Source organism: Gobio gobio (assembly GCF_949357685.1).
Source record: "Gobio gobio genome assembly, chromosome: 1".
NCBI classification, from domain to species: Eukaryota; Metazoa; Chordata; class Actinopteri; order Cypriniformes; family Gobionidae; genus Gobio; species Gobio gobio.
In genome coordinates, this window is record NC_137097.1 from 42,565,465 (window position 1) to 42,578,902 (window position 13,438).

At 38.0% G+C, this 13,438-nt stretch overlaps 3 protein-coding genes across 3 annotated transcripts in view; all 3 read right to left on the reverse strand.

Annotated features, from left to right (window-relative positions):
• hoxb3a (homeobox B3a) overlaps positions 1 to 13,438 on the reverse strand; it is a 52,025-nt gene that overhangs the window by 33,399 nt on the left and 5,188 nt on the right. The gene's annotated exons all lie outside the window — the stretch shown is intronic.
• hoxb5a (homeobox B5a) lies at positions 6,287 to 8,716 on the reverse strand. The gene is made up of 2 exons (XM_079812295.1): positions 8,040 to 8,716; positions 6,287 to 7,407 (listed from the first exon to the last, which is right to left on the reverse strand). The coding sequence occupies exons 1-2, from the start codon at positions 8,617 to 8,619 to the stop codon at positions 7,160 to 7,162; spliced, it is 828 nt and encodes a 275-aa protein (XP_079668421.1). The 5' UTR covers positions 8,620 to 8,716; the 3' UTR covers positions 6,287 to 7,159.
• On the reverse strand, positions 10,902 to 13,030 carry hoxb6a (homeobox B6a). Its single transcript, XM_079821060.1, has 2 exons — positions 12,503 to 13,030; positions 10,902 to 11,474 (listed from the first exon to the last, which is right to left on the reverse strand). Exons 1-2 carry the CDS (start codon positions 12,930 to 12,932, stop codon positions 11,218 to 11,220), a joined length of 687 nt encoding a protein of 228 aa, XP_079677186.1. The 5' UTR covers positions 12,933 to 13,030; the 3' UTR covers positions 10,902 to 11,217.

Sequence of the window (13,438 nt, forward strand, 5' to 3'; positions counted from 1 at the left end):
ATATATATATATATATATATATATATATTCTAGAAACGCCACGTGAACACAAATTATATATAATGCAGGGTACAACACTGCCCAGCAACGGCACATGTTAGGATGGAATGGAAATTAATTCGGTGAACTCCAGCTGAACTCCAAATGGGACGAGTTTTCTAATATAATTATTCACCACTTACGTACGTTGTTTCTCAGAATATCAAGTCGTTTAGCATCACATCATCCTGACTCACCACCATTAGTCTAAATGTTCGTGCCAATAAATTAATATTCATGGCCAAATTATCAGTTGCCCAGTTTCTCGGCGCTTTTAAAAAAAAAAAACTAACATACTCCAAACACGCCTTTAAAATCAACATTTAATTTATCACATAAAAATTAAAACCAAACTAGATATAATCCAAATTTCTAAATGAAGACATTTTAAATAGTTTTATGGCTTTTGTTATCGTGAATATTATTTATTTCGTTAATGTTATATATAGATCATTATTATGTATATGATGATTGTTTGGATATGATGAGTTGAGTTCCCTGAGGAAGGGAAATGTGCTTCTTAAGCAAATTCCCTTTGTTTATTCGAGTTGTGGATATAGGAACAGCAACGTGTCTACATTTTAAACATGTAAACAAAATACCGCAGGTGGTCTTCCGTTTCGAACGTGATGAATGTTATCAACAAACTAAAATGCGAAATACAATAGAGCCTAGCCTATATAAATTTAATGGGAATGGCGTTGCTTAACTAATTTATTTCTTTCACAATAATTTTAAGAAAATATTTTATTTGCGTATACGCATCCAGCGCAGGTAGTAGCCTAAGCTAGTTATTTCTCTTTTAAAAATTATTTAAAAGTATTATTATTATTATTATATTATATTATTATATTATAATGTATTTATTATAAATATATTTCTTATTCTGCAGTAATCACGTGATGATTATGATGAAGTAGATGCTAGTCATAAACCCTGCAAGCAAGCTTTATTTGTAGAGTTAAAATATCACGTTAGACAAACAATTTAAGGTTTACATAATTCACATAAATTGCTCTGAATTTACAACTAAATAATGTCATTTTACTGTAGAAAACAACGTCAAAAAATAACAGCAAAACCGTTGCATTTTTAACAGGTGGGCTAATTGTCGAACTGGTTGTCATTAGGCTATACTAATTTTTTCAGGAGTCACGTGTCTAAAGTTCACAAAAAATCAAAAGGCCTATTTGCGTTTGACTAGCCTTTCTTGTCTATAAACAAGCCGCCTCGTAACAAAATTCATTAAATGCAATAAAATGTATCACTGAATGAGATAAATTAGGAAAAGACTCGTAACATCGGGCCTTTTCGGTGATGCCCTAAACCTCACGATTCGATTGTCTTTTTTTTCCCCCCAACACACCCTTTAGCGGGAACGTGCTTTGTTGCAAAGCCGGTCTCCTTAGTTCTGCTCTTTCTATCATTTTTCTAATCTTTTCAAAAGAGACAGTCTGAAACCCCTCACTCCCCCTCTTTCTCCTTCTCCCACTTTGCCATTGACATCCAGCGATTGGTCAAGCGCAGCGAGTCGACAGCCAACGACCGAGTCACGCACTACGTAAACTTTTTACCCCTGAACTTTTTAACCCCGCCAAATCTCGCGCCATTTCTAACGAGATTACGTTCACCTTCACTCGCTCCTCTGGATTAACAGAGAGAGAAGGGACTACGAGCATCTCTTGTGCAGATAAGCCATAGCGTTATGCGTTCAGATTTAAGACAAAAGCATTGGACTGGGCTGGCTGGCTCACAATGTAACCTTCTACAGGCATAGCGCTGCATATGCTTAACGTATTCAGCGTAATAAGCACTATTAGTTGGCACTATTCCGATCACAAAAAAGCTTGGAAACCTAGTCGGTGGAATTTACGATAGTATTCTATGTTGATTATTTAATTCGCGTATATTCGCGAGACGTTTTCAAACCTTTAGTTGTTATAACGGGGCGACAAGTAGACACCAGCATCCTCAACCATCGTGATCTTGGTCTGAAGCGGGCTCTGCTGGAGACAAAGGAGAGCTACATCTGAGAACAATCTAACTCAAGCATAACGCAGGAGAAAATATATGTATTTTATTGATGAAAAGAATTGACACGTAAATATATATTCGCTATATATGATTATTTGAATAAAATAAATAATATAAATTATTTGCCTTATTTGCCCTAAATTTTGCCTTGCATTCTGTTAAGATTTAAGAAAAAGTTGTAGGCCTATTTATTTATGATTAAATGTTTAATCCAAAGTATTTTCCTATAGGCTACTTAAATTCAACATATTATAGATTAACATGTATAGCTTAGGCTATATTAAACAATATAGGCTATTTATAAATGTGTTGTTTAATTTATTATGTGAGTTGTATGAGTTAAGTATATGTACATATTTCCAAACATTTAAACAAAATAAGTTATTTTATCTTTAATCTTATCTCAAGAATTATTCATGTAAATTAAAGAATATGCCTGTTTATATTTACCTTAACACTTTATATAGGCGACTATATTATTAAACAGTCCAAATTTTATCAGAATTTATTTAATCATGAGTTTTTATCTAATTCAGGCCATTTTTAATCCGTCTTAAACCGGGTCATATGAATAATCCAATATAATCAAGCCGTGGTTTAGTGGTTAGCCTAAGCGTGCGGGCGACGCGAGTTCAAATCCTGCTTGCCAGTCCTGTTCACCCTTGTTCTTCCTGTTCTCTCTGTAAGAAAGTGCCAAACATCCCTATAACACATGCAGTCCCAATAACACCACACTTTAAATGTTTGTTTGTTGCATGCTCATCAGAGACTGAATAGTCTACAGCTGTTCAAATAAAAAGAAAACAGTGGCATAAAACATTCTCAATCAAGAACCTCTTTTTTAGAACAAGAATCGCATAATTTCGTTTTATGCACTCGTGGTATTGTTACGCGCTTGCGCCTTCGCAGCAGCGCCCGTCTGCTGACCCCTGGATGATCCCGTCCCTATGCATTATGGATGAGATATGCTCGCAGATTGCCCCTATCAATATGCAAAACACATTAGTCTTAAAATTACTATTTAAACGTTCGAAATTGCTGCGTCTACGTGGTAGAGGGCTTATAGAAATCATGGAAATTGATTTTTAGTACAAGATGCTCAATGGACAGAGAATGCTGGAAACTTCCTAGTGAAATGCCCTGTTAAATAATTTCTCGGAACCTCATGGCATCAATAAAAATATTGTAATACAAACAGTCGTATATGTCTTTGGGCTAACCTTCACATTCATAGACTGTATAGTCTTTGATCCCCTGAGTTTGTGTCAAAACGTATCACACACACCCTGCAAATATTTCTCTGACGCACAAACACACCTAGAATTAACGCCCAGTCGCCTTAGTGACTCGTCTCACATCACATATAAACACTCAAGGGATATTGCTATTCCTCTTTTTGCATTGTCTTGTATTTGCATTGTATGCTATAAGTATGGACTTTATGATTGTGGTTGACCTCGATTGTGGTTGTATAGACGCTTGTCTTTGTAAGTGACTTTCTAGAGGAATGCGCGTATTTTTGCTTGCAGGCCGGAGCCCTCCCCACTCATATCATTAAAAAGGAAGCTGATGAAAAATTAAACGGTAGCCCTCGACTTATGTTCACGACCACAATTTCGCCTTCCTGTTTACGGCCTGAAACTTCCTTGCTCGGACATACCCTCTCTCTCTCTCTCTCTCTCTCTCTCTCGCTCTGTCTCTCTCTCTCTCTCTCCCTCTCCTCGACTCTCTCTTGTGTGTGCGCTCTCTCCCTCCTTCTCTCTCTTTCTCACACACAGAAATGCCAAATGGAGGGCTATAAAATCTGTAACACTCATTGAAAGTAGGCTGTAAAACACCCTGAAAGCGTACCATTTATTATTTTGGAGGTTATTTTGATGTTTAATGCAGAGGAGCCGGAAAGAAGCAAATAAGTATTTGATAAGCAAAATTTGCTTTTTGTATAATTTAGAATGTGTTTTCTGATAAAGGTTGAGATCTGGCAAATAGCCAAAAGCTAGTGTGCAACATACGGTATTGCATTTAGCCTACATCATTTTTCAGTGCCGTTTGTAATAAAATAATATGCATTTTAAATGTTTATGGGTATTTTTAGTAATTAAAATATTGTTCGTGTTATTGTCCATTTAAGAATTTAAATGATTAAATAATATTAGGTAATTGTTGTCGGAGAATATGCGGAACACGTTCATAGTGTTAACTACTGAGTTTTGCGTTATCTTTATAATCCTATAAAAGTTGCACGCTCTGTAGTCACGGCAAACTTTAGTAGGATTTACAAGATATAACAATTAATAGCAGCAGCATAGTCTTGGTTTCTTTGTTTTTAGAGATAAAACATAGAAAAAGTTCATTCGCGCTGCCTTGGGTGTAATATAATGATATACAGACTCGAACTGTATACTTGAGTTGAACTCGAGCTGACCTGAGGCAACAAAAGTGCTCTGACAGAAAAATAAAAAATATTTATTCAGAAAGTATAATTATACTGTAGGACTCTCAATATTATCATAGCTATTTGTCTGTGATAAACATATAGTTAAATCATAGTCTAAGAAAATACTTTGCTCCAGCTGTACAACAACTATGTTCCTTACTCGCTTCCTCCCTGAAAAATACAGGGGCGGGGATGGAACAAAGCTTTACTTGTAGAACCTTAGGGAGGCATATTGTCATATTGTTGTGTGTGTGTGTGTGTGTGTGTGTGTGTGTGTGTGTGTGTGTGTGTGTGTGTGTGTGTGTGAGAGAGAGAGAGAGAGAGAGAGAGAGAGAGAGAGAGAGAGATCCAAGGAGCTGGTTTTCACCTATTTCATAATATGATTCGTCCTAATGTGCACTTACAAACCAAAATTCAAGACTTTTCGGGAAAAGAACAGGACAAGTAAAAATGTTAATTAAAACGTAAATCCACTATTTACATATACGTATGTGTATTCACACACACACACACACACACACACACACACACACACACACACACACACACACACACATATATATATATATATATATATATATATATATATATATATATATATATATATATATATATATATATATATATATATTCACACACATATTTTTTAAAATTAGAATTGCAATAGCAACCAAAGTTAATTATGCTAATTCTATTAGTAATGTACTGGTATATGATAACTAACGCATAACGCAGAACTCATATCTAGGACCTCTTCTTGCCGTCAGAGAAACAATGATTGACACTTATACTTGAGACGTACCCCTCCTTTCATTCCCTCATCTTCCTAGATTAAATCACCGGCCAATGCAACCTTAAATTGAACTTACTTTGAATGTGCACGGTCCACTATCCATATTTCCGCCTCCAAATGAGTAGATCCGGAGAGACATTGCACTGACTAGACACTGGCACTGTAGTGGCCTACTGGTACGCTCTTCCTCTCACAACTGACCCTTTAGAATCCCCTCGAAGCAGTTAAACCGTCACTTGCATTCTAGAATGTGAAATATATAGTACATTGTCAACTCCCCAAAACCATAAAACTAACTTTATGGACCCCACGTGACATTTGAGAGCCAGTAAGGGGTATCTGTCTGTGGCCTGGGCGATTTTTACGATCTAACTTCAAGATAAAACGCTCATCCGTTTGACATGTAAATGTCATAGCTACTTTTTGTATAGTTTGGGCAAAGGGAAAAGCAAAATTACAAAAGGCAAGTGGCCGTTGGTACACTGCGGGGACCTCCAGCCGGCTCTCTAAACTTAGAGGTAGAGAAGAGTTTGACACGCATGGTAAGTTTAAAGGCTCAGTGCTTGTTTACTAGGATGCAGAAATATAGGGGTAGCCTATATACACAGTAGAGCGTTTGCAAATGATAAAAATATTCTAGAAAATGTGTGTTTTATATGTAGCTGTACTATAGAAACGTGTTAACTTTTGTATACGCCATGCTTTGGTGAACATTTTCTCCTAATGTCTGTTTTCGCTTAATAATAAGTGCGGTTTAGCATTTTGCTATTAGGCTAGTATCCAAGTTGTGTGTGAACTGTCAATATACAGTTCACGGATATGCATTGTTGCGTAGCGAAACGTTTCTCAGTCATTTTAAGGACCGTACAGATTTTTGAGTTTCAGAGAATATTATGAGTGTGTAATCGATATACCTGTCAATCATTGACAATAATTAGTTGGTTTGATTGTGCGTAAATTGAACAAATTTCAAGATGAGTATTCGATTTGAATATGAGGAACTTTATTTTTTACTCCAAGTTAAACTACAAACAAATACAAAAAGCTTTTTGGCAAAATGCTAACAGGCAGATCAACATGACATTGCTTTTTTTTCGTTTTCCATACGTTTGCCGTTCATTCTGCCTTCTACAAATAGCCAACTGATCACAATAAAAATGTTCAATATGTACATCCTTTTTGGAACATAAACATGATCCAGTAATATACAATTACATATTTGGAATACAACTATACACACGTATGAACGGGTACAAGAATCTAGTGAGGACTATTTACACATTTCCTTTTTTTTTCTCTCAAAAATATTAGAAGAGTTTGAACACATGACAAATCGATTGTGATTATTTAGACAATGATTAAACAGAGGACCATGAAACATACAGAGGCTTCTGCTAAATTTACTGCAGTCACCACTAAACTAGAGCTTCACTTCATACAAGGGCAGATTCGTTTCTAAGCTGTAAACTCAAAAGGTATACACGTATAGGTAAATAAGTTATAACATTTAAGAGCTCACATGCTAACTCTCAAGAAAGCATTAACATAGCACTTTACACAAACAATATTCATAACAAGAACAACAGGCGGTATATTGAGAGCTTCTTTCCCCTTCAGTTTTATTTACTTGCCAAAATTAGTCACCATAGTATTAAAAAGAACAACATATGAACACTAATTTTCGCTTCATTATAGCAGTACCACAGTAGAATTTTAAAATGCCTAAAACATCCATAACATGCCAAAAGGTGCCGCGATGTACAGTACTTTGTAAGTAATGTTTTGAGACCTATTTTTCCATCTCGTTTTCCTCGTAATTTTCTTTTGCACACCACGTAGTAGAACTTGGGATACAACTATGGTTGGAAAGCGCTACCTGCGGTAGCCAGACTCATGCTCTTCAGTTTATTGTCCTTTTTCCATTTCATCCGCCGGTTTTGGAACCATATCTTAATTTGACGCTCTGAGAGGCACAGAGCGTGGGCTATCTCTATCCTCCTCCTTCGGGTGAGGTATCTATTGAAATGGAACTCTTTTTCCAGCTCTAGCGTCTGATAGCGGGTATATGCAGTTCGGGCCCTTTTGCCATCTGGTCCAGTCATATCTGAATAATGTGGACAAAACGCAAAGGGGAATAAAGATTAGCGAAAATGTACCTGCACATCATTTCAACAACAGATTCCAAAAACTTTTTGCTATAGATACACATGAGTGACACGATTTACAACTGATTGCGTACAGGGAAATCACCAAATGGTACAGTGAACAGCGCCTCACTTCTCATGGCGTTTGTTTTTGTTTCGTTTTACTAGCTACTTAAAACCTCAATATTTTATAGATCTAATACAGCCTCAGATATTCGCAGTTATTATATAATCACTTTTCCCCGCTGCTTGTTTATCCATCCCACTATAATCGCATTTTATCCTGTGTTATTTCTCTCCGTTTTATTAGCGGTTCTCCAACACTAAACTAATCACATTCCCACACACCATAAAGCTGAACTTTTCACAGAAACAACAACTTGTAAACCTTCCTGCCTCGCTGCCCTCTCTTACACCCCGCTCCCATTCTCTCCTCTACAGTTTGCGAGGCTCCACACTTGATAGATTTATGGCACTTTCACGGAAATCTAAAATAAAGATTGTTACTGACGCCACACTGAATTAAAATCAGAACTGAACACAATACGCATTTGCTAACAAACAAAGAGACGTAAACATAATACGTGTGTACCATGGCTAATATGTAGTTTCCTCATCCAAGGGAATATTTGGGGAGCTTGGCCATCGGACGTCGCCGAGGTAGTGGAGGTTGCCGTGCTCTCTTGCTTCTGTTGTGTCCGAGGTGCAGAGTTGTTCGCTCTGTGAGACGCCTCCTCGGTCTCAGAAGAAACGCTGGCTTCGTCGATTTCTGTGAAATGTGTGTTGTTGGTGAGATTATTACCCGCAGTGGTGGTGGTTTGGTCGGAAGGGGGCGAAGAGCCTTTGGGTCCAAGGCTTTCGCTGTTGGAACAAGGCAGCGGCTCCGGAGACGCGAGCGAGCAGCTTGACGGCTGCCGGAATCGCGTCTCCGGGGCTGGAGACTGGAAGACCCGGGAGTTGTCCCCAACCGCCCCAAAGTGGCCAGTGCTGGTTGAACGATTGACGCTTAGGTCCATTCCATTGTAGTTGTAGCCGTAAGAGCCTGAATGCATGGTGCCGGAGTCCCTGTACGAGGCGTTCATAGCGCTGCTGCTAGTTCCATAATTTAGTAACTGATAGTCAGGGCCATTTGGGTAGCGCCCTGAGAACGAGTTTACAAAGTAAGAGCTCATTTAGGTTGTTTTAGAGGGCTTGATTTGTAGATCTTGGTCGTTATAACGCTGTGCTTCACGATTTATGATGTATTAATGAATTATAGCAATGCACTGTACTTCGTTTTTGCTATGTATGCGGCCAAATATGGGGGTGGGGGTGCGTTTGAGAATCACGTGCTTTTGTTGACCAGTCGTAAATTCTCACTGATGACTTCAAGAGGTAATTCATGCTCTATGGTTACAAATGATGACGAGACGGGGAGTCGTTAGACTCGAGTCAACGTGTACCTCCCTTTGCAGGGATTTGCTGCATGTGAGCGGACAGCGTCACCTACTGGGAATGAAATATATTGCAGGCTGGGAAGATATTTTGAGATTTTGAGCGCTCAACGCTACTTATTTCTCGTTTAAATGGGAATAAAAGGGATTTTCGATGTAGCTTCTTGTGATATTAATAAAGTTTTGTGTAGTTATTGACCCTTTACCCATACAAAAATTGCCCAGAATCTATAATGCGTACTCGATATGCAAATACTAATGTAAAGGTTTATATTAAGGATAATATATACAAAATCATTCAAACAGCCTAACAATTTTGTATGTGTGTGTGTGTGTGTGTGTGTGTATATATATATATATATATATATATATATATATATATATATATATATATATATATATATATATATATATATATATGTGTGTATGTGTATGTGTATGTGTATGTGTGTGTGTGTGTGTGTGTGTGTTTAAAGAATAGCCTATAGATTTTAGTTGTATGGTGTAAAACCCTATGGCCACTCTGGTAGTGATTTAAATTATTATGATAATGGTTAACAAAATTAAGCACTGAACATTGATTACGAATATATAATATACAATAATGAATATACAAAAATTCAAACAAGTCGCTAAATTCCAGTGAATCATATCGTTGGTCTTACCGCAGATATATATATATATATATATATATATATATATATATATATATATATATATATATATATATATATATATATATACATATATATATATAAATTTAAGCCTAAGAAGCGATCTAACTTTTATTAGACGTATTCCAATGATGAGTTCCTGTTCGCACACTGTATGGACAACATAAGGAATGCGAGCTCGTGATTTATGTTCTAAGATGATATATGGTTTGTTGACAAAATGCCAATTGCTGCTTCATGTATGTACATGATGTGAAACTGTGCTAAACTTCCATAGTCGTTTGGTTATGTTAAAGCCGGAAAAGGACAGTTGAAATACCTCAGAACTCTTATATTTTAGCAATATTTAATTTCCGGAAAAGAGCAGAATTTAACAATGTGTAACAGATTTACAACATTCTAGCCTATAAGAAGCGTGAAGTTCAATCACTGCTCTGTGAACACATTCATGTATAGATGCATGTATACTCTAGTTTTTAGAAAACATTTGCATTATTTTTTTTATATTATCTAAAGTATGTGTTTGATTTGGGATTAATTTTGTTGACACAATTAGAAACCTCCACTTGAGAAATTTGGGTAATTGTCGCTTAGCCCTCCAGGCTGTAGAATCTCTCAGGGTGAGTGACCAGCGCCCACAGGTCAGCTTTCTCTTTTGGTTATCTATTAAAACTTGCTGAACCCTTTCACCTCTCACTTTGTAGGAAGTATTTTGGAACCAAGTGGGCAACGTTCGGCCTTAAAAAGCGAAACCAAATCCCTAACTAAAGAGTTTTTCGGCGTTGTACCTGTTTCGTGAAATCAGGAAAACACGTGACCGCTGTTTGTACTAAAATATCAAATGCACAATAATAAATGTAACATATATTTACATATATCCCCGCAGGTACTGAAATTTCATATTATTTACGCAGCAATATGCATGTTTATTGCGTTGCCCCATTACCCTATATAGACTAAAGTTTCGGTAAAGGCTGTATTTTTCTTTACGTCACCTATGGATTAACCGTGAATTTGTTTAAACTTGTTTTCCTGACAAAAATAAAAAGAATACAGGAAAAACATACAGGTGTTATACCGCTATGAAGATCCGTCATCGACTTCATATGATCGGCCGTCATCAGCTATAGCATGACAGGCGGAATTTCGTTTGTTTTATTCAATGACAAACAAAAAACACGTACAATTTTTGACTATTGTATACAGCTGTGTGTGTTCCTACTATATTCCTATATGTTTTTCTAGAATATCTAGCTGCTCCAGTCCTTTTTCACCCAGACTCAATAAATTATGTAATGTGTGTGAAAATGTACTTTACGAATAAATGAAAGATAGCAAAACGTTTTCCGTACAATGGGAATTTATTTTCATTTTTTTACACAGCTTAAATATAAACACGAATATGACACAAATTTCAAATAGCTTCGTTCAACATGGACATTTCAGTCATAAGAGCAAATCTAAATCGAGTAAGAGCGCACAAAACCACATGGGTTAAATGTCATGTAAAAAAAGGAAAGAAATCACAAAAGAAATTACATTGAGTTAACAGGAATGCTACAGTTGCTAACATGATGGAAAGTCTTCATTTGTGTTATCATGGTGTCTGGTGCCCTCTATGCAATAGGTTCTTTTGGTGGGGGGAAATTTATCGTTTAAAATTTCATTCTGTCCTCTTCTCCTCCTCCTCTTCGCCACTGGTTTGTGAACAGTTGATCAATTTGTTCTCTTTTTTCCATTTCATTCGCCGGTTTTGGAACCAAATCTTTATCTGACGTTCTGTCAGGCACAGTGCGTGCGCAATCTCAATGCGGCGTCTTCGGGTCAGATACCTGTTAAAGTGAAACTCTTTCTCCAATTCTAACGTCTGGTAGCGAGTGTACGTCTGACGACCCCTTCGACCAGCGTTACCGAAGGTCCCTGTCCATGGGATAAAAGAGAAAAGTCAAACATTAACACAGAGAGCGTGTTTTTACAATGATAAATGCGTCCGGAGAAAAACAGCTCGGTGGTGACATAATGACAAGAAACTCTCAAGTTAGTGCGATATGTATGTAGCCTACCTAAATTACAGTTGACAGCATATCACATTTTTGCTGTCTGGCTTTTTTAGTTATTTAATCCTCATTTAAACCTATGTGCAGACAAATTGTGAGGTCTAAAACTGTTTTATTGTGATGAGGGTGGAAGCTGAGGAGATGTGATTTTCGAGACAGACATAAACAAAATATACCGGTCTATTTGTGTGCTTTATATCTGACTTTATATCTGAACATGTATGCATTGCGTCCAGTAATAGTTCGAGCAATTGTCAAAGTTGCGTTTGTGACTGAAACGTGTACGTGTCCAAAGATGTCCGAAGATGTCTATGCTGCTGAACTTTAAACATGTAACTACTGTAAACGGACAGGGCTAGTAATAAGCAGCGAATAAATTCAAGTTACAGAAACTGCACAGAGTAACCTATTCAGCTTCTATTGTTCCTTGTAGTTTCTCTCTGTTTTAAGAACTATATTGAATAGCCCAATCATAATATATTTCGCGTTTTATAGCCTACTTTCATGCACTTGCCATTGTATGACAAGAAGGCTCAAACAGCAACAGATGTGTCAAAACAACAACAAGGATGATTTTGTAATTAGATGCGGTGATTCAGCAGCTCTTCTGTTTAGAATTACACGCTTCTCTAGTGATTTAAATTATATGAGCCTTGCGGCGAACACAGCATATTTCCAAATGTCCTCCCTCAAAAACTAGTACAGTACACATGAGAGATTTCACAGAACTTTACAGGAGTGGCTTTGCTTTCAGTATGATACTATGGTGGAGACGAGCGTATTTGCACTGTATTGAGCTTCCGGCATTGTACAGTGAAGCACGCTCTTGCTCCGTCTTTATTAGCGACTATAGGGGAAAAATGAAGGGTAAAAAAGACAACATGAACTCACCATTACACGAGTTCATCCGTTGCATCCAAGGATAAACCGGCGCTGACGGCTTCTGTTCGTCGGCCTCAGGGTAGATGCTTTTCCCCGTCGATCCCGTGCAGTCTGTCTTGCGATGATCCTGACTGAGCACGAACGAGTGTTCCTCTATGCTGGCGAGGGCGCAGGCAGGGTCCTTTTCCCTGTAGAAGCTTGCTGTCGCATAATCGCAGGGACCGGCGGCGGTTGCCCTGCCGTAGGCACCGTTCGCTTGTTGGTAAAAAGAGGATGGGTACGCCTTCTCTTGGACACTGGAACCTCCATAAGCAGCACCGGGATAGTGTCGTAAAGGGTCTGTGTATCCGGAGGAATATAACGGTATCTGTCCCAAGAACGACTCCTGTCCTCCAGGCAGAGTCACAGGGAAAGTTGAGTTTACAAAATAGGAACTCATTGGGAGGGTACGGCTCTTTTGCGTGGTTTATGATTTGTTGTGTTTTATAGTCCAAGTGGTTTAGCTATTAGTAGTTTATCGGAGATTGGGTTTTAGGTGGGGGGAGGGGGGGTGTTCTGGGTGGCTATGTGCCAGTGCGGGACAGAGGGAAACCGTACCATCTGACCAGCCACTGACCAATAGCGAGCGGACGTGCCTGCAAAATAGCACCCTTGAGGGGGGCTGTGATTGCACGCGCCGGGGGACCCCGGAGCAGAGAGCTAGCTTTTTTTAATCCCTTCTCCCTTTCCGTTCCTTCCAATGAGATTGCACAATACGAATCACATAGGCATTTTAAAACGCTAAATTGAATACATCGACACTTTGTGCCCCCACATACAGTCGGCTTTTGGTCATATCATACCACTGGAGAGTAAAGTGTCAACATACAAGCCCGGAGTAGCCGATTTTCCAAACCCACATTATTCCGTAGAACATTTGATAATTTTTCATCCTTCCTTCTATAT

Excerpts from the sequence above, each read along its gene's own strand:
- hoxb5a (XM_079812295.1), bottom strand. The coding sequence starts at position 8,619 with ATGAGCTCTTACTTTGTAAACTCGTTCTCAGGGCGCTACCCAAATGGC. Across the intron at positions 7,408-8,039 it reads GAAACTACATATTAGCCATG|ATATGACTGGACCAGATGGC; the intron begins GTACACACGTAT and ends CACATTATTCAG.
- hoxb6a (XM_079821060.1), bottom strand. The coding sequence starts at position 12,932 with ATGAGTTCCTATTTTGTAAACTCAACTTTCCCTGTGACTCTGCCTGGA. Across the intron at positions 11,475-12,502 it reads ACGGATGAACTCGTGTAATG|GGACCTTCGGTAACGCTGGT; the intron begins GTGAGTTCATGT and ends TCCCATGGACAG.